The following is a 20,799-nucleotide window of genomic DNA, read 5'->3' as shown; positions in this document are numbered from 1 at the left end:
AATGATGTAAAAAAGATGTCGACCATGTGTAGTGCAGTAATAGCATGACTTCCGAGATACCCTTTTATTATGTACAAGAAAACAGTTAATCAGTTGAAATAGCACTACAGGCTCAGCGTAGAAGGTTCGACTCCTTCAAAAGTTAACTGCATGACTTCAAGTTTTTTTTTTCTGTTTATAAAATATGCAGCTTTATATTTTACTTAAAACGCTTAAACACAATAATAACGGCATTTAATTTTAATATACAACACTTAGAAGCCAAACAGTACATTATTTTTATCACTAAACAGCCTTTTACGCCGACTATGCTGGCGTATGTGCGTATAGAGTTACAATGTGAGTGCGTACCAACGTTTTCAGAATAAACGTTGGTGTTTACGTCCTCCAGTACGTCCTCAGAGAGTAGTGACCATTAGTGGCTACGGCTGATTGTGGCTTAGAGTCAGCTGAATGAGCGTCAATCCAATCCTATCCGTCGCCTCCGCCGCTGCCGCCGCCCGTGTTCGCCTGTTCCTGTTTAGCAAGCCGACATAAATAATCGGCGGCCCGATCGGCCGACGCGTGCATCTCTCCTCAGCATCATCCCGTGGTGTGCGATGGCGGCCAAGGAGCGACTGGACACCATTCGCAAGCATCTTCAGGGAACCGGCAATGAGTCCAACGACGAGGCACGCTCCCAGAACGGCGCCGCCGCTGCAAAGGGCGTCTGCCCCGCCGCGCCGGTCGCCAGGACCACCACGATTCCGAGGCGAAGGTGGGTGCAATGTGTGCGGACATTTCTTATTTTTTTCTCTTCACGGGGACGCCCTGCCGGCGATCAAAGGAGTGCCCTCCGCACGGCCTACCTGTCTTGAGAGCCGGGGGAGGACGATTGACGCGATTCCGAATATCGCGCGCGGAGGGCAACGTACGATACCTCACTTTTGACGCGCGCGCACATGAATGTTGTTGCTTTCACGTGTGATGCTAATTTAGTAGGCGTGCTCGCGAGTGTTCCGGGTCGCGTAGGCGGTCTCCCTGGCGGTATTTTCTTGCCGCACACGTGACGGGAGAGACTCGGCGCAGTTCTAGAAAAGCCGAAGGAAAGCCGAGCAAATGTGCGGAGCGCGCAGAGCAACTTCTTTGACGTGCGCACGCAAGAACTAGCTGCTTTCGCGGGACCTGAGAGACGATCTGGTCTCTGTCTACTTGGTGGTTGTCTATCTATGTCTATCCCAAAGCTCGCATACGCGCACAGTATACTCTTCGACAATCAATTGTTTCCGAAGTCGTCGACTGCGCCGATTATACGCGTGTCATCTTCAAGGAAACTTGGGTCCGAGCTAATCCTTTCGTGTCCGGCGCAAGACCACTTATCGCGGGCAGTTGGGAATATGCTTCTTTCTGTATTCTCGATTACGTCTTGCCGTGTTTACATTACCTCTGACTAGAGCTGTTGCCGACGACACATCAGCGAGTGTTTTAAAGGCCGCGGCGCTTGTCCTACCAATTTTTCTTCCGTGTCCTCTTTTGGTCTGTAGTTTGCGCTCAACCGCCGTAGCTAGCGCAGTTCATTTCCTTCGTAGTTCTCTTCGGTCCATATTTGTTGAAGGGCTGTCTATCACTCCGCCCGCATGGGCAAAGCGTTGCACCTGCCTTCATCGGACCGCATATATAAGGGCTTGCAAGCGCGTTTTCGGACGGGTCGCCCAGCTTTTGAAAACTTGCGTGCGAACGACTTTGCCAGACGCGCGCCGATTCAGTTTTTTGTGTGAAGCTGCGTGAATGTGAATGGCGTGTTCGGAGTAAGATTTATTTCTCGAGGCGCTGCATTCTGGAGTTGTAACTTGAACAACTTGTCGCAGCATATATATATATATATATATATATATATATATATAGTGAAATTCAGACTGTTCGAAACACACAAAAAAAGACGAGGTAAAAATAAATAAATAGCTCATACATGCAGACCCAGGTGCATGGTTTATGTGAGGAAACAACACGTGGTTTTCTTCCTGTTTCTCTCTTTCGCCTGATAATCGATGTTAAGGCTAACGACCTTTTTGAAGCCACAGGTGCCGTTTATAAAGAAAAAATGCATTGGCATATCGCAGTACTTTCAATGCATATTCATTTAGCTGTGTTTGCATTCAGTACGTCCCAAACATTTCTACAAATTCTGCCGTTGCCGAAGTGTTTTTTTTCTTGTGTTTTCTTGTTTGCTTCATTCACATTTCGGCTTGTACCTTAAGAACCAATAAACCAGATTTCCCGTTTGTAATGCCGAAAGCTCGGTTGCGTATTCTTCCAGGAAAGGCGGTATAGTTTTTTGCAGTGCATTCAGTTTTCTCGTAGGCCCTGACCGTTCACAGTGCCTTTATCTGTATTGGCAGCCGTGTTAATCAGGCTACTACAGCGCCTTTCTTGTAAATCCCGACATGGTAAAACTACCAAAATTTTTTAACTTTGTTTGTTGCACGTACAGACGTACGGCGGCTCCTGGCCATGGCAGTGGGAGAGTCATGTTTTCTTTATTTTTTTATTATTTTTTTTTGTATTCGTTCCCCCTCTAGAACGCAGTGGCCGTTGCTGGTAACTAAACCCGGAACCTTGTATACCCGTCAACAAAAGTATACGGACCACAGGCTGAAACTGAACCCACAAGAAACTGAATTTATTTCGTCATTCAGACGCACAAACTTACATTGAGGCTTGCAGTGGAAAGTTCGCAATGCCGAGTTTTCACTGCAGTCCTCAATTTCAAGTGACTTTCATAAGCGGACAAGAAAATCGGCTTCATCGCATATACTTTTGATAAGGGAGCACGTGCTTATTTATGTAGGAAGACATACAATTTACTCATGGTGCTTGCATAGGAAAGGATTGATGCCAAGAAAATGCCACCAAACACCTTACGATACGCTAAAACCGACCCTGAAACCAAATTGCGCAATTGCTCGGCACATTCGGCTATTAATCATTCTTCGACAATATGACAATGAGAGAACCGTGCATAAAGTTTTGTATGTTTGAAAGAAAATAAGCACATCGTAGAAAGTGTCCCTCAGACTGCTTGCATTAGTAACATAACATGGCACCAAAACTGCCATACGCAGTTCAAAACTAAAAGTAAGCTTGAAAGCACGCTATGCAATCGAATTTTTTTATGTTCCCGTCCGCCATTATCGATATCAGCGACGTCGTACCGGGTGGAAGGCACATATCCTAATGCCAATAAAATTCGCATCTTAAGTGCCAGTAGATAAGCGTGACTCTTCAGGGGAAAAAAAGAACATTGCTGACCGGCCTTCTCCTACTATGCTAGTAGGCGCAGGATATGTATATTCAGAAACTGAGGAGTCACTTGTGCAAGTTTTCTGCTCGCCGCATACATTCGTCCGTATCCTGTCATTGTAATAGGTATCGCGGGTCTGAGATAAGTATGTTTCTGCCAAGAACAATAAGCTTCACGGAACGCGTTTGATTACATTCAATCAAATTGTCGCCTTTTTTTTAGCCTCGCGCCTATAGCAGCGGAACGTCATAGCCACCTAGCATTCGGGACAAATCCGCATCAAAGAGGCAGTGATGATTACGTCGTTGCGTCAATCCGCGCTGACCGCATCGCATAAGTGTTCCTTCATACCGGCGGAATGTACTTTTCTGCCATGTGCTTTGCTTGATGACGCGCAATGGAGAAACTCTGGTCGTTATGCCAGTGGGAAGTCGCATCGTGGAGTAATCGAAGAGCAGCAGGCGTAAGCGCATATTGTGCGCTTTACTGCTGCGCAGCAAGACGCGGTGTATAAAGTGCAGGTTATGCCTTTGGCTCTGTTCCACACACGCACTTTCCGTGTATACTACATATATATGCACACGCAAGCATAAAGAGACAACAGATTTTGTTTATCGGCGAACTTCCCCAACGTTTGCGGATTACCGGTTTGCCCGAGACGTGAACGTGAGCGGCCGGTTTTGCGGCAACAGCTCAGGGCTCAGTTACTCGAGTTTTAGCGTGTCCGGTATTCCGGTAAACGCAGGCGTACTGGGCGTTTTGCCGGATAGGCAGAGGCATCAACGTGAGCTGCCGGAGCGGTAGCGCGGAGCTCAGCCAACACAGAGCTAATATTGCTGTAACCGATCGCATTCTAGTTCGCTGCTAGTGTAAATTTTCGGCACCGGCGCAGTCTCAAACACCTTGCCTTTTTAATTTTTTTTAACACTCGCCTAAGACGAAAACGTGTCGCTACCGATGTTGCTGCCGTACGCCTCTCTGGTAGACAGGTGAACCGAAAATGGTAAGAAGTTTACCGACGATACGCTAAAACCCTTGTCAACAATAAACTCCGCCCCCCCCCCCGACCGAACTCCTGGGAAAGATGGGCCGCTGCCCGATGGAACGCGAAGCCGCCAGCCAACTTCATCGAGGAAATTCTCTTTCGGCTGAGGTCAAAGGCCTGGATAATAGACCACTAATGGACGTTTATTATCCCTGTCCCTCTCCAGCGCGGCACGCGCACTTCCTCGTAGTACAGACACTCTGTCCCGACCATTTGCGAGCAGTAACAGTTTCCATGTTCGGTGCCGTATAATGTTCCATAATGTTAATGCTGTCATTCTTCTTACATTAGCAGCTGAGCAGTTGCCAGTCGAGTACGCTGCGCTAGACATTGGCAGGACGTCTTGACTAAAGCTACCGCTTCTGATTCCTCTGCCAATTCTTTATTCTCTCTCTTTCTCTCTGTTTTTTTTTTTTCTTTTTGTCAAATGGCACCCGCGTCGTATGTGTGCACTTCACCTTTCGTCCAGCTTTTGAGATGTTTGCCGTACTATGTCGTCATACAAACAAGGCCGGCTAACTAAAATTGTCAAGAAATATGCGGCTCTGTATATTTTATGTGTACTCTGAACTGATGGATGAGTATACAGTTTTAGTTAATAATGCCAGCAGTCTGTTTGCAGCCATAGTACAAGTTCGCAAATACTTCCGTCTTATGCTGACAGAAGAAAGTGAATGAGTGCTGCAGAGACGTTAATGAAGCCGAAGGAAGGAAAATTTAAGAGCATATACAGCGTTGCCGTGTTTCGCGCTACAGAAGCTGACCGTGGCAAAAAAAAAAATTAAGGAAGTTTAAACCGGAAAATTATTAGTAATGGCTCCAATGTGGCGCGTCATTTCATTGCAGCACATTCCTTATCCTGCGAAACTTACAGAGAAGTAAGGCAAAGAGAAGGCTGACCTGCGCAGGCATCGAACTTACGACCTTCGCGCTATTATATAGCACGACGCTCTATAGCCGGCTGAGCTAGCTGATCGGACGGCTTGGTGGCAGCGTTTTGACTGCCTTGAAAGGGAGACTTACTCTCCACTCATTCTTGGCTTATCGTTATCGGCCGCGTGTCGCATATCTGCGCGGGGTCGCCTTCCACTATTTTCTCGTCTCTTAAGCTGACATCGTTTTCCACACCATCTATAGACCCTCGATCTTGAAACCTATACTGCGATGTCGCCGGTTATGACCTTTATTCGGTCGGACAGCCCCTCTCCTGTAGGCCGTACAGGGGACAGGCATGTCGCTCTTAAAGGGTCTGAAAACTGGCCAGAATGTGTTCTGAGACGTTGACGGAAATGAAATGGCCATGATTTATAGTGATAGAATCCGGCACGCTGTTCGTCATTTGACTAGGAATTATAATTTTAAATTGGCAATGAAAGTCTCGAAAACCTACGAAAACCAGCATAGTGGCGCGGCCTGGCGCTGAAGTCTTGGTGCTTCGGCTGTGGTACGCGAGGTTACTGTACCTGAGTCGGCCGTTGTTAAGTGCTGCATACTTGTTGCTTAAAATTGCAGTTCGTGTGTTATTAGACGCTTGTACTTTTTTTATCCTGTGCGTATTACAAAGTCCACGCCATAACGAGCGTCCCTCAATGCACGTGGGCGCACATGCTGTCACACGCACGCGAGTTTGCGAATAATAGTACCCACAATTGTGGGGTCTCCCTGCGAGATGCAAAAAAAAAAAAAAGCCATCTACTAAGTTGTGCGGCAAATGTATGCACCAGCACTACAATATTAGCGCGCGCGTGGCTATACACTGTAAACAGGTTTGACCCTTTTAGGGAGTTTTGGCCTCGTTGCATAACTTCAGCCCTTAAGGGAGGACAATATCCTCCATTCGAACGGAGTTTTTTTTCACACCCTTGTGTTTGGTGGTGTTACGGGGAATTATGGGAGTTTTTTAATTCTCCTTTGAACACCAACCCCTGAGTGGTTGCAGGAGTCTATATGGGGAATTATGGGAGTTTTTTAATTCTCCTTTGAACACCAACCCCTGAGTGGTTGCAGGAGTCTATATGGAGAATTATGGGAGGTTTTTAATTCTCCTTTGAACACCAACCCCCGAGTGGTTGCAGGAGTCTATATGGGGAACGTTGGGAGTTTTTCATTCCTCTTTTGAACACCAGAACTATGGAAGTTCTTATGAGGAGCTTTGGGAGCTTTTACAAGTTGACATGGGTATTTTATTTTGCTTCTTATGGGAATTTATAGGAGAAGCGATGGGAGTTCTTACGTACATATTTTCGGAAACGTTTGGCTTCTTAAGGGCGTTTTGAAGGATACCTTTGGGAAATTATTTTACCTCCTTGTAGGAGTGCTTAGGTGTAAACCTGGGAGCAACCGTTCCCATATTTTGGGAGCTCTGCTTAAGGGAGCACTTATGTATAGTTTTGAGAGTTCGATTTTTGCTTTTTATGGGAACATATAGGAGAATGCTTGGGAGTGAATTTTTACAGCTTTAGGGAGCTGTTTTACTAAGGGAGTTTTAAACAGATGTTTTGGGAATGCATTTTAGCTCCTTATTAGAGCTTTTACAGGTAGGTCTGGGAGTTTATTATGCACTTTATGGGAATTTTACGAGGTTGAAGGGAGTTCGTTTTGTGTGTGTGTTTAGTAGATTGTGTCTGACGAGTGCAAAAACCATGACAAATCAATAAAATGTCTGGAAATTTATTGCAGTTCCAGAATCAAATGTGCCAGCATGATAGTACAATCAATGACTATTAGCATAATGAAAGTGAAATAATTCAATAAATGGATACAAACAAGCAAACCAGTTTGACAGGAAATTCAAGCATATTGCAAGCTTCAGTACAGTTGAAAATCCACAAGTGCAGCCAAGACTGAAATTCAGCAGCTCAAAACATCATGAGCTATTTGGCAGTCCTTGCATGCATTAGAACAGGCCACATTTGTTTTTGCATGTAAAAAGCATGCTACAAAAAATGATGCAAAGGAGGCCAGACTGCACCAATGACCTAGAACATAATGAAAGTACCTTTGAATACCTATGCTATTTCTAATAGACATCTACGTACAATTTATTCTCTCATGTAACACACAGCTGCAAAGAAAAAGCAGAGGTGGTACCACCCACTCTGAATCAATTTCCTTAGCGTGCAGTACCTGAAATTCAAGCTTGCCAGCTAGAGAACATGACAAGTTCACAGCAAAATGGGCATAATGTGATAACAGTAGACAAACAGGTGATATCTCAGGCTGAAGTTAATTCAACAAGGGGACTAGTCGTCGTCAGGGAAAGAAAATCCAAGCAGACAATTCCAGCTCACACTTACTTGCATACACAGATGTCGCTACATAGGTTTGTGTTGTGATGCCCCATGACCTAAGTCAGCATCAAAGAGGTTCATTAAAGAGTGGCACATATGCAGTGGCACACACCCAGTATACATACAGAAGTTTGTGTCAAAAAAGTTCATTGGAAAGCTGCATCTACCCAGTGGCCCCAAGTGCTCGCAGTAGCCCCAGGGGCACATACTGAATTTCCACAAATATAAGGAGTTTTTTTTTCAATATTTCTGGCCTCAGAAGATGCCTCGTATTATATAACTGACATAGACACAAACAACAAGATCACTCATAGAAATTGGTGCCAGCAACCTGCCAAACTCCCATACTTCTACGCACTTTGCTACCCCAACTAAACCCCCATGGTGAGCATTTAAACTTACCTCACCTTCTCTATGCACTCACTCATTTTGCTGGATATCCATGGAGTGGAGAAAAGTGAACTATATAAATACTGCCAAGGAAAACGGTTGTTACCCTAACGAAGAAGTCCACTTCTCAAAAAAATTTCTCCACCTGATATAACACTTGTTCGACCTCTGCTGATCACCTTCAGCTGAATATTGCATATCACACAAAGCAGCAATTCAACTATAATTTTTAGTTTTATAATGAAACAAAAATTTCTTAGGATGTGAAAGAAAATATGATACAGGAACCCTTAACAGTATCCATAAGTGTGAAATTTTTACACAGGCAAAGAGGCAAACACTTTGCCACCAGGGCACACATAAGGCGTCATTACATTTTCTCTGCAAAAAGCCTTAACACCCCGACGACAGGTGGTGTTGCATGGAGCCATGCATGCATTTCAAAAAATAGGCATTTTGTATTTTCTTCTTCCGCAAGATCAAGGCAGGCAGGCTGTGATGCTGTGCAAACAGTGGTGGCCTTCAAAAGGGAAGGAATCCACACAAAAAGCCATGGTACTGTTGAGATGGCAGTGCATGATAGGGAGCATTCTGGAAAACCAAACGTAAATAGATTATGTACTATTGTATTGCAAACAGACATCGCATGAATATTTAAACATAGCATCATCAATTATTCAACAGTGCTGGGCCATTCAATGCTACCACTCCAAGTGCATCTTGGCCACCTCAGATTTTAGGAAAAATTACAGCCCATTGTACAGTTGCAGACTGGATGAAGTGGAGAGTATGACGAAAGCCCGTCTGGTCGGGATGATGCATACTAAAAGGAAGAGGTCCAGACACCGACCAAAATGTTTAAAATAGTTTTTTACGTTTTCAAATTCAAATAAATTCAAATAACTTCAAAAATTCAAATAATTACTTTAAACCATTTTGGTCAGTGTCCGGACCTCTTCCTTTTAAGTCGCAGAATGCACAAACAGAATACTTAGCGAAAATTTTACATGGTGTGAGTATCGTTATCTTGTAGGCTAAGGTTGAAACATCACGGCACTGACAAAGCTACAAACAAGTGTTTCGACGAATGACCACAAGGCCTTCCAGAATGTTTCATTATGTGAGATAGACCATTAATGTTTTTTATCTGCAAAGAGTATCTTCTTATTCTGACTTAAGTATAATAGACCTTCGAGCAATTTCTGAAAAGTATTCTCATCCAGCTTGGGTGGTTCATAGGCGCAAATAACCAATTTAGGAACCCCCATTTTGTAGTGAAGAAAGCTTATATTAAAAAAATCTATAGCTGCAGTGATTAAAAGTTTCTGAAATTTTGAATCAACTCTTTATATCTGCAGAAGCTCTTTAATTAGGTATTAGGACGCCTTGCAGCACTGACAAAGAAAGGAAATCATGACAACATATTACAAAAACTAATAAAATGAATGTGTTCTTGATAATATATGTTGTTGTATTATACACAGATTATACAAAACACCAGCAGTAATGTGCATATCTTCAGAGTGCACACACAGTTCACCAACGTAATAATAAATACAGGTCAACATCATAAAGCAACACATAGGTACTGGCGTTTTTCTTTCACATTGGCCTAAAAACCAATCACATGAGCATTCAGCCATCATATAAGCAGCACCTGCTTGCATGAATTCAAGGAACTTTCAGATGTGCAAAATCGTTTAGGAGCTTTTAAGCAATAGGCATGACACTACTATTATGGTTAATTTGTTGCCTGTAAGTGGTAAATCAAGTGAACTGCTAGTTGTCCTTCCGGTGAAGGATATTGCAGAAAATGTGAGGACAAAAAGATTATAGTAGCTATTTGGAACTCATGAATGTTAAGAAGATAATATGCAATGTTACCATGCTGACAGACAGTCAGATAAAAGATGATACAAAGAAAATATTATATATACATTACACAGATGCAAGCATTCTGCTTCTTTATTGCTGCAAAACTCTGTAGTTATAGAAGTGCTTCATCCCCTGAAAAATATTTTTAGCAATACATTCACTATGGAGTTCTATTGAGGATGCATCAGATTTGCATGCTACAAGTGGTTTGAGCTGTTCAGAGACAGACATCTGGCTTGTAAACGCAAGAGCATGACGAAATACTGCAAGTGCTCCAGAAAAATGCTTGCATGGTAAGGGAAATGACAAAAACAAGAATGTGGATGAAAAGACCAAACTGCCCCAAAGTCTAATTTTAGCAATGTAAGGTTTTATGAAACAATTACAGTTCTAAGACAAAACAAAATACCAACATGATATGCAGAGAATGGGTGCTGGACATCAAGCAACCTCACTAAACAATGATTACATACATAAAAACGACACATTCGCAGGAAATTTCACAATACACGACATATAAACTATGTGATTCATGATGCACCCATGTCATACATCATATTGTTCAAGTAACCAACTTCTTTATTCAAGACCCCTGTAGAAGGTTTGTTAATGCAGTTATTGGTTTCTTGGATGGAAAAGACCTAGTATACAAATCTGCACTTCCCTGCCTTATATTTGCAAACTGCATGTGTACAGTCACAGTTTGGCACAGTTTGGCATGTTTGCAATGTTTTGTGAGATATCCAGATGCTGTTACCACCTACATCTGTGCACAATGCTCCTGCAGCCTGCCATTACCACAAATCCTGGTCTATCCTACATAATACCCCAGTCACACGGGCACTTTCAAAGTCCTTTGAACCAAAGATCCTTTACTTCAAGGGAGAATGTGCACTGTCACACAGGCACAGCAAAGGAGCCCTACTGGAAGGTGGCTTTGAGTCAAAGGAGTGCGCGTTCGTCCTTTGAAACCTCAAGGGAATACTCCCAAGCCTAGAGGGCGTCTGACAGTAGAAAAAATAATCTAAAGATATGGAAGTTCAATTTTTACCTCTTCAGAACGAGCTTATAAGTACTGAATACTGTTACTAAAGTACTAAACACTTTCGGGACACCCGCAATCTCCATCATGAAAGCGCCGGTACAGCAACACCGGTACGGCCTGTCGTCAGCAGCAACCTCGACACAACACGGTTGCCATGTGCGATTTGGTTCTTTGGTTAGTGGCTGCTAGGCATCCCAGTCTCCTTGGCTTTTTTCTGCACATCTTTCCTTGTAACTTTTGTTTTTTAGTTTTTACAGCGTTTACGTGTACCTACCGCTACCTAGCCACAACGAACGAAACAAAGCAGCTGAAGCAAAGGCAACAATGAATAATCGACGCCAATGTGCGGTGTACGAAGCGGTACACATGGTGGCCATCATTACAATAAATACATCTGTTTGTGATAAAGTAATGCCTTTACTACGTGTGCATTTTGTTTTGATGTTTCTATGTATTAGGAAAAATAAATGTTGCTGAAAAAAATGTGACAAATTTATTATAAGACGCATTGGGCCATATTTTTTTATTACTTTCAAGGTGATGGTAGCGCTAAGGATACATTGCGGTTTCTGTTAAAAGCTTCAACGGAGACTACCTGGAGACCATGTAGCACCGACATATATCCGTTGAACTAATGTCTTTGAAAGCTCAATGCTCCTTAACTTCAAAGGACCTTTGGCATGCTCGTGTGACGGGTATAACACTTGCTGCTGAAGGCATTAAAGGCACTCAAAGGTGCCTCAAAGACAGGCTGAGCATTCTGCGCAGGTTAGCGTGTTAGCAAGGCCTGAAACACTTGCAGGACATTGTAAAAGATGTCAATACATGGCAAAATACAACAGCACAACATACTCAGAAAATGTAAGGCTAAAATTGCACACTGATATATAAGGGCCTTCCCAGACAAACCGATAAATGCAATAGCACACCTTCTATTGAAATCTCGAATATAAAAATTGATTACTTGAAAAAGATGTACGGTACATGCAAAATAGAATGAGTGATGTATGTTATATGTCACGTATAGTCAAATTTTGCTGCAAATTTGAGCATTTCATGCATGCATATAATCGCACTCATGTACTAAAACAAGTTCATGTGTAGTGCTCATCCTGTGCATTTCATGTGTTTCATCTTATAGTGTAGTAACTATGTTTCCTAATGCCAGTAACCAACTCTCCCAGCTTTCAGCAATAGTATGCAAGATTATTTATTCTTAGAAGTATGATAGCAGGAAGAAACAAGGATAAAGACCTGTCAACAGGACTAGCATCAACTACAAGCTGATTTGGCTCCTGGATGGAAATGAGTATTAGTAACCGTAATCATTATCAATGTTTCAATGAGGGAGTGGGTGAACCCAGAACTTGCACAAGTAACTACAGTAGCCACATGGCTGAACATATGAGCCGTGGGTGTTTCCCTATCTTCCAACACATGAGGTTAGTTGCAGAGCCCTGAGAGAGCTGAGAGGGAAGTGATTGTGGTTTTCCACATTAGCAAATAAAGATCGACATGTGTCTGAAAATAATCACCATCTCTCATCGAAAACATGTAATTTTTTATAGAGCACTTATCCTATATTCATTACACAGATTGCGTTAGGTGACTCATTTGTTTTACTACTGTTCTTAGTGCCCCATACAAGATTAACCTTTTCCAAGCCAATTTTATTTTCAGAAAACCACTGAAATTTCTAAAATATCTTTATTAGCTATTCTTTGTGAAGAGTTTTTATTACTGCAATATCAGCAGTTCGTTTAAAATATTCTGCTGCCTTTTACTAGCTGTTTTTCATGCTTTTAGGTTGCAAACAGACAAGGACGCAGAAACTGTGTACATGAAGCATATTTTTTTAAAGAAAGTCAAGCGTGCTTTTGTTATCCTCCATGAAACATGTTATTGCAGGAGGAAAGGTGGTTAACCGAGGGCCCCTATTTTTATTAGTCATATCATAAGAAGCCAACAAACACTGACACCAAGGACAACATAGGGGAAATTACTTGAGCTTAATAAATGAAATAATGAAACGATAAATTAATGGAAATGAAAGTGGATGAAAAAACAACCTGCCACAGGTGGGGAACGATCCCACAACCTCCGCATTTCGCATGCGATGCTTTACCAATTGAGCAGCGTGGCGCCGTTTACCGATCCACTTTCTTGGGTATTTATGTTTCCTTGTAGAACCCTGGGAGTGTTAGCCAGCGTTACCACTCACAGACCTTGGCGGCGGACATGGAACATCCTTTCTGCCGCAGGCGTCACGAGAACGTGATCTTTTTTTAGTGAAGGCAACCGGTCAATAAACCCACACATGCTACCTGAAGGCATCAATGTTGCCTGATTCGAGACACTCGTTATGTAATAAATGAGAAGAAAGAGGGTTAACCGAGGGCCCAATTTTTACTAGTAATATCATAAGAAGCCAACAAACACCAAGGAAAACATAGGGGAAATAACGAAATGATAAATTAATCGAAATGAAAGTGGATGAAAAAACAACTTGCCACAGGTGGAGAACGATCCCACAAGTTCACTTTCTTTTTTTGGGGTGGGGGCAAAAACTGAACACAACTAATCACTGATCTATCATGCAAGTGGTGTTTGCCTATCTCAATAGTCTATATAAAGACAGAAAACTAGGCTCAGGTGTTTTTATCTCTAAAAGAAAAGACAAGCTTTTATACGGCAACCTATCAACTTGAAGCCCACGGTAGTAGTTCTCTTCTATGGCATCTAGCTGTTGAGCACGAGTCAAATAAAAATTAATGCAAATGTATTAGTGTTCCATGCTTTTAATGCATGGAAAAGGGACACTAAAGGAAATTAATGAGTAAAGTTAGATTAAAGGTTAGCCTTTTGTATTAACAAATTCATCATTTATACCAAGAACAGAGCTTTTATAAGCAAGAAAATTAGAGAACTGGAACATCAAAGGGCACCAACTAATATATTGAACCAAATTCTGTAGTTTTATTTGCCAAAACCACAATATGATTATGAGGCATGAAGTACGAGGGATTCTGGAATAATTTTGACCCCCTTGGTTACTCTACTGTGCATACAGTGCAAAACACACATGCATTTTTGCATTTCACACCTATCAAAATGCAGCTGCCACAGCTACAATTTGATTATCCACCATCAGGCTTGGTAGCGCAACACCAAACAGCCCAACTCAGAGCCTATGCTTGTCAGCAACCTTCTGCAGTGAGTGCATCACTTGGTGCTCATGAGGCAGTACTTCCAGCTGCTTCAGCTGCTTTAAAGTGCGCGCACTGCTGGCTTTTGCTGTTTTACAGCCCTTAAAGCCCAACTACAACAAAAGTTAGGGCTGCATAAAAAAATGATTCAAACAGTGTAAATACAAAACAGCATTCTAGCAATCTTGATACCGAGACTGAAATGAATGCCACAATTACCAGTAACTGGCAGTGAGGCATGACTCAGATTGCAGGGCACCTTAGTGTGGCCTACGAGATAAGGGACCACCTGCAGCTGCCTGCCGTGATAAAAACCTGGAGGCGATATGGACTCTCGTCATAGCCACTAACCACCAGGTTCATGTGTCGTCTGCTAACACAGTATTAAAAGAATATCAAAAAGAAAATTAGATACCAGCCCCGCAGCTTTGCCAGGATCACTACAGTAGTATTTACTAATTTATTACCAATATAGCCAAAGTGAAATTTCATTGCATTTGGAATTTAAGCTTTTGCAGTAGGGGTTTTGAGATGTGATAATCGCAATGCTCCTGTGCTTTGTGACATTACATCACTAGATATTTGACAACGCCGTGGTTCTAAGTGTTTTTACATACATCGATATCTTGATTCTTTTACAACCTAACTCTAATATGACACATGAGAATACGGTAGATAACATTTGAAATGTCTTTAATGGGCACGGAAAAGGACTAACCTTTACACATGAGACACGCATGGTGAAAGCATTGTACGCAAGGCTCCCACGTGTCTTTAAATAATTTTTCACTTTGGTCGGTGTCAGTTCTGTTTTTTCCCTTGACTCTTCGTAACCGGACAAGACTTCGTCAGACTCAACTTCATTAACCCATTGACAATATGCTGCATATCTTAGGTAAACATTTGATGCTCACCCTAACGCATGTTTCCTGAAGTTACCAACTAAGAGCAAAGAAAGGTTAGCTACTGTATGAACCAGCCTAAATCCATGTTAAGCCCACAATTGCCCAATGTGCCTTGAATAGGCTCTAAAAATGTGTATTAACACAAGGCACAATAGGTTTTGTGCTCACGTTGGCATGTTCATAACAGCTGGCCTCCCTCACTCTCATCATCGGAATCTCAGAATCCCTACTGCGAGAACTTCAGGAGTGGAAAGCAGCAAAGGTAACAGTGCGCAGTTTGAAGCAGCCAGAGGCACTGCCTCATGAGCACAGCAGTTGCACTCAATGAAGAAGGTTAATGACAAATATGGGGCCCCATTCGTGCTGCTGGTTCCGAAGAAGCCATCTAAGCTATTTTCCCACGCTTGAGTGTAAAAATACAGCTGCTTTTAACAAAAGGCATGCAACACCGTTCATGAATTGTGCCATATGAATGGTTTACCAAATAACCTCTTACTTCTGGTAAGCTCTGCACAAGCCAAATTGGACACTGCACTGATGAAAGGGCAAGAGAACATTTGCAGAATATAAAAACAAAGTAAGACCAATGTAGGTGAGCATTGTAACACATGCACTTGTCATCCACAACTTGAAATATATTCTTGGCAGAAGTAGAAACATGAATTCACAACTGATATCAGAAGCTCTTTTAATATCAAAGAATGACTGTGTAATTATTCTTTTTTTCTTTATTTCTCACAAGTATGTGTATGAATTTTTTGCTTTCGGTTTACACAGGTTGCTACACCTCAATTTGTTTGACCCTGTTCCCTTCTTTGCAATCTTTCCTCCCTCCCCCTCTTTTATGAACTTCCAGAGAGATTATATGAATAGTTCCTGCTTTCTTAGAAAACATGGCACACACGCGGTGGATGTGGAACATCCTTTCTGCTGCAGGCATCACAAGTACGTGATCTTTTTGGGTGAAGGCAACTGGTCAATAAAGCCCCACATGCCAACTGAAGGCATCAATGTTGCCGGAATCGAGACCCTTGTTATGTAATGAACGAGAAGAAAGCAGGTTAACCGAGGGGCCCGATTTTTATTAATCATAAGACGCCAACAAACAAAGGCACCAAGGACAACACAGGGAAAATTACTTGTACTTACTAATTGAAATAAAGAAATTATAACTTAATGGAACTGAAAGTGGATGAAGAAACAACTTCCCGCAGGTGGGGAACGATTCCACATCTACGCATTACGTGTGTGATGCTCTACCGATCGAGCTAACACAGCACCGTCTTCCCATCTATTTTCTGGGGTATTTATGTTACTACTAGAATTAACCCTGGGATTGTTAGCCAGTGCCACCACTCACAAACCTTGGCGATATGTAGAGCATCCTTTCTGTCGCAGGCATCACGAGTATGTGATCTTTTTGGGTGAAGGCAACTGGTCAATAAACCCACACGTAGTATCTGAAGGCACCAATGTTGCCAGATTCGAGACCCTCGTTATGTAATGAACGAGAAGGGGGTTAACCAAGGGGCCCGATTTTTTAGTGCTGGTGTAGTACACACTTTCCTGCGTTTAGGGTGATGCCAGCTTCTTGCAGGTGCTGAAGTAAAGTGCTCACGGATTGAAATAGGACACGGAGCATTTAGTACAACCCTACATATGTGCAAAGTACGCGAGAGCACAATGTCATGTCGCTAGGAATTTGGTCACGAAGTGTACGTAAGTGTACGCGCCAGAATTACGTCGATGTGACACGAACTGCAGCCGGTTGAAGCGAAAGTATGCGCATTACTTAGCCCTAAATTGACGCGTTTCATTCCGTGAGCACTGTACTTTGTGCAGTCGTGCATCATGTTCTGCCTTCGTGCGGCCAAACACTATTATGTTGTCTTGCAGACATGCTTGGCCGTCCAGGCCTTCTAGCAGTCTTAGCATTTCCCTGTGGAAAAATTCAGTTGCTGTGGAAATTCTGAAGGACAATCGGAGGAACTTAAAATGGCCAATTGGCTTCAGGAAAGTGTTGTACCTCTGGGACTCTGGTAACCAGTAACCAATATCCGGCTATAGCATCAAGTTTGCTAAACCAGGCAGCTCCGGTGAGTTTGGCCAGGCAATCATTGATGGTGGGCACTAAGACTCATTCTCACAGAATGTTCTATTTTAACCCTCCAAAGTCACTGCAGATTTGAAGCTCGCCTCCTTCATTTTTAGCCACTACCATAGGTGCATGCCACTCTGTGGTTTCTTCGACCTTTATGATGACACCCAGGCTCTCCGTTCTCTCCAACTCACATTTGGACACTCGGCAACATGGGCAGAGGTACTCGCCCCGAGTACATAATAGCACACCGCTTGGCATCAGGGAGTAGCGATATATTGTAATCGGTCCTGAGAAGGTAGGCCCAGGTCTGTAGCCAGGTAGAGGTAGTGGCATAAAATGTTGGCTGGGTCGCTGACCTTGCCTTTTGACTCCGCTACTTCTAGGAGACTTGGTTGGACATTGAAGGATTTGATTGCGGGGGGACGTCAAAAAGTGCGTCATGCAGCTTGTCTATTACATAAATTTGTTCTTGACACAACCAGCCATTTCAGCACACGGTAGCGGTCTAACCGTTGCTTTTTTTGGTCCTGCCGGGTCCGAGCAGCTGTTCTTTTGCTTGCTTCAGGTTTCCCGTGACTTGTTCGTCGTAGAGGCTTGTTGGCATGGCAGTCACATCTGCACCAGTGTCTACCTTGAAGCCATTGACCACCACATTGATTTTTCATGGCCCAGGATCCTGTTGGTCAGTTAATTGTCCAAGTAAACCTCTTCCAAAACAGCTTGGTATGTGCATTTTGTTCTGCTTTTTGGAAGCGGAAAAGCATATGGCAGCTGTGTTCCTTTTTACTGCAGGCACTGCATGTTTTGCCATTCGCTGTGCACATAGCGTGTGATGGTGAACCATAGGTGTCTTGTTGAGCCATACCACTTGCATGTCAGCGCAGTTTGGTCACGCTGGTTTTTACGAGAATTATTTGACTTTCCTTTGCTCTTCGAGAAGCTGTGCATGGTGTCTACAGCTTCAAGTGATTGTAGCTGTGGCCGTAGGTCCTTTTGCTGCTGTTTGATTGTTGCCATGTTGCGAGCAGCGTTGACAGCGGCTTCCAGAGTAAGCTCAGCATTAAGTTGCAGCTTCTCACTTACCTACGTGTCTGTGGGACCAACCACGAGTCTATCACAGATCAGTTCCTCTTTCAGGGCGCTGTACTCAGAGGCTTCAGCTAGCCTGAAGAGTTCGGTGATGAACATATCGGCTGTCTCATGCACGTCTTGCTTCTGGCTGTTGAACTTTGCACACTCGTATATCATGTTCATCCGTGTCAAGAAATTTTTTATGAACAGTTGCATTACTGTGTTGTAGTCGAGTTTCTCAGCATCACAGACCCTGAGCAAGGCTAGGACGTCTTTGGCTTCACGACCCATGGCATAAATGAGTGTGTTCACCTGCGTCTCGTCGTCGTCTTTAGTCTGGAGATAGCTCTATAGCACTCCCTTCTCGTGAGCCACCGTTTCTACTCCTCGGGCTGCCGAAAATCAAGTTTTTCCGGCAGTTTGACGACAAACGAGTTTAGTGGAGCTGCGTGCTGGGCTGTGGACACTGTAGGTGAAGCCATGGGTAGCAAAGTTTCGTATTCACCGCAGTGCGCTGTAGGTGTAGACTTCTACTTGCGTGGTGCATTTCTCACAGCGTTGTCGAGTATCCCACCGTTGCCTCCATGTCATGGTCGGGTGACGAGCATACGTGATTGACAAAACGTAAGTGTTAACTGGAACTGTTTACTAGGTTGTGTATGCAAAACAAGCACGGCTACATGAGGGCTCGGCTTACACGGTCTGGTCCGCTCTCCCAGAGGCGTTGTTCCGCATCTTACATGACCGTGTACATAGCGCCATCTCGTTGCGGTAGCTCGCATGACACGGTGCACCAGTGTAACTCAATGGACAGCAACTTCAAAAAAAGTATATTTCGGAAGGCTGCCCAAGTTTAAGCAACTCTCAGTTAACGTTAAGGCGATTTGCCCTCTTATTAACATGCACATTTACGCCACTAGACCATAACCTCTTTGCTACATTATAGCACAGTTTTGGTCCGAATTAAAACACTGATATAACACAGCGGAAAAGTTACGAATAAGTGCCATAAATACGAAGAATATTAGAAGGGCATACACTATCATTCTTGCTAACTGCTCATTTGTTGAAATTCTGGCAGTCTTCTGAATTATAATTTTTAAACGTGCTGCCCATTGAGTTATGATAATGCATTGCGGTGAAATTTGATAGATGGCCGCAGAGCCAACTCAACATTTCAGTTTCAACCACAGCTAGTTACCCCTATGCTTTTCTTGGCTTCATTGCCTGCTGGCTTTATATGGTCGTGATTTTAAAAAAATGAAGCCCGTTTTCCTTCTCATTCATTCATGCGAGGGTTTGAAACCTCATAGCTTTGATGCCTTTAGGTAGCATGCATGGGTTTATTAGCCACATGCCCGCTCTCTTCAGTTCAGGTGTTACGCGACACCATCGTGCAAAAAAAGATGTTCCACATCTGCCCACCATGGCTCTAAATGGTGCTGGCTAACACTCCCAGGGCATAAATACCATAAATACCCAAGTTAGCACAATTGGTAGCGCATCGCGTGTGTACTGCAAAGGTTGTGGGTTCAGTCACCACCAGAGACAAGGTCCTTTCGTCTGCTTTCATGACTTTCAATATTTTCTACATTTCAATTTCAACCACAGCTAATTACACCAACGCTTCTCTTGGCTTAATTGCCTGCGACCTTTATATAATCAGCAAAAATAAGAAAATTAAAATAAATAAGTGGAGGACAGGGTCATCGGTGTTCAAAGAAGCACCTTCCTTTTTGTATCGTTAACCAACATGTGCGCCCAATAGGTAACTCCTCTACCTGCACATCGAATGACAATGCAAGAGATGCAGCTGGAACCCACAGTCAAATATATGTACAGCATACCAATGCATCTCTCCTCCGAAGGTAGTGAAGAGCACAGGTGCCTGTAGAGTTGCGTGCCACAGTTCCTCTTGCCAACCCATGGAAAGGAGCATAAGTGATGCTGTAGAGCTTGCTCCTTCAAGCAGTGTTCAGGTAGTAGTGCATGTAGTGTCCAATGTATTGTAGATATCAAGACAGCTTCAGTCCTGCAGCAAATAAAGTGATCAGTTCTAACCAAAATGTTGAGATGTAGGCACTTTGGCAGGCGGATGTTAAATGTTGAAGTTTCTGGGATGCCAGTGATAATTTCATTAAACATTATATGGGCCACTCATACAGGGATGGAAGCAGTCAAAGAAGTTTTGGAGCAGCTCTGGGAGGTGGCAAATTTGACACACTGGAGCATGAATTGCCCGTTTTCGAGCAGTAAATACATGTTTACATGAGTAGCTTGGTAAAGGTCAATGAGTGAAATACAGGTATATGAAGAAAAGGTGTTCCTTATTTTACTTTACAGAGCACTATTTGATTATGGCAGATCAGTTCTGTGGAAGCCTGCAAGGCAAGTAAAATTCATGACAGGAAAAATTTTCACCCACCCTACATTAGCATGAAGCTACGAAGGAGACCTGTACAGGTTTCTCGGAAACCACCATTAAATTACATACTGGATGTGACAACTAACTGTGGCCAAGAAAAAAATTAATGAGTGCTTTCCGTGAACATCACCCACTCTATGTTGATAGGTTTATGTTTGTGCTACTC

General features: G+C 43.1%; 1 protein-coding gene and 1 long non-coding RNA gene across 2 annotated transcripts in view; one reads left to right on the top strand and one right to left on the bottom strand.

Annotated features, from left to right (window-relative positions):
* Positions 1–407: 407 nt before the first annotated feature.
* The window catches only part of Agps (alkyldihydroxyacetonephosphate synthase), a 111,064-nt gene continuing 90,672 nt past the window's right edge, over positions 408–20,799 (top strand). Inside the window, exon 1 of the mRNA XM_050174343.3 lies at positions 408–757. Within this exon, the coding sequence (XP_050030300.1) occupies positions 600–757 (158 nt within the window). The 5' untranslated portion in view covers positions 408–599. The remainder of the gene's footprint in view (positions 758–20,799) is intronic.
* Positions 6,975–20,142, bottom strand: LOC129383566 (uncharacterized). The gene is made up of 2 exons (XR_008611457.1): positions 20,056–20,142; positions 6,975–8,596 (listed from the first exon to the last, which is right to left on the bottom strand). It is a non-coding gene; the product is annotated as an uncharacterized lncRNA (long non-coding RNA).

Source organism: Dermacentor andersoni, chromosome 8, assembly GCF_023375885.2.
Source record: "Dermacentor andersoni chromosome 8, qqDerAnde1_hic_scaffold, whole genome shotgun sequence".
NCBI lineage: Eukaryota > Metazoa > Arthropoda > Arachnida > Ixodida > Ixodidae > Dermacentor > Dermacentor andersoni.
The sequence above is the reverse complement of the archived record's forward strand: the minus strand, read 5'-3'. Positions and strand labels throughout refer to the sequence as shown.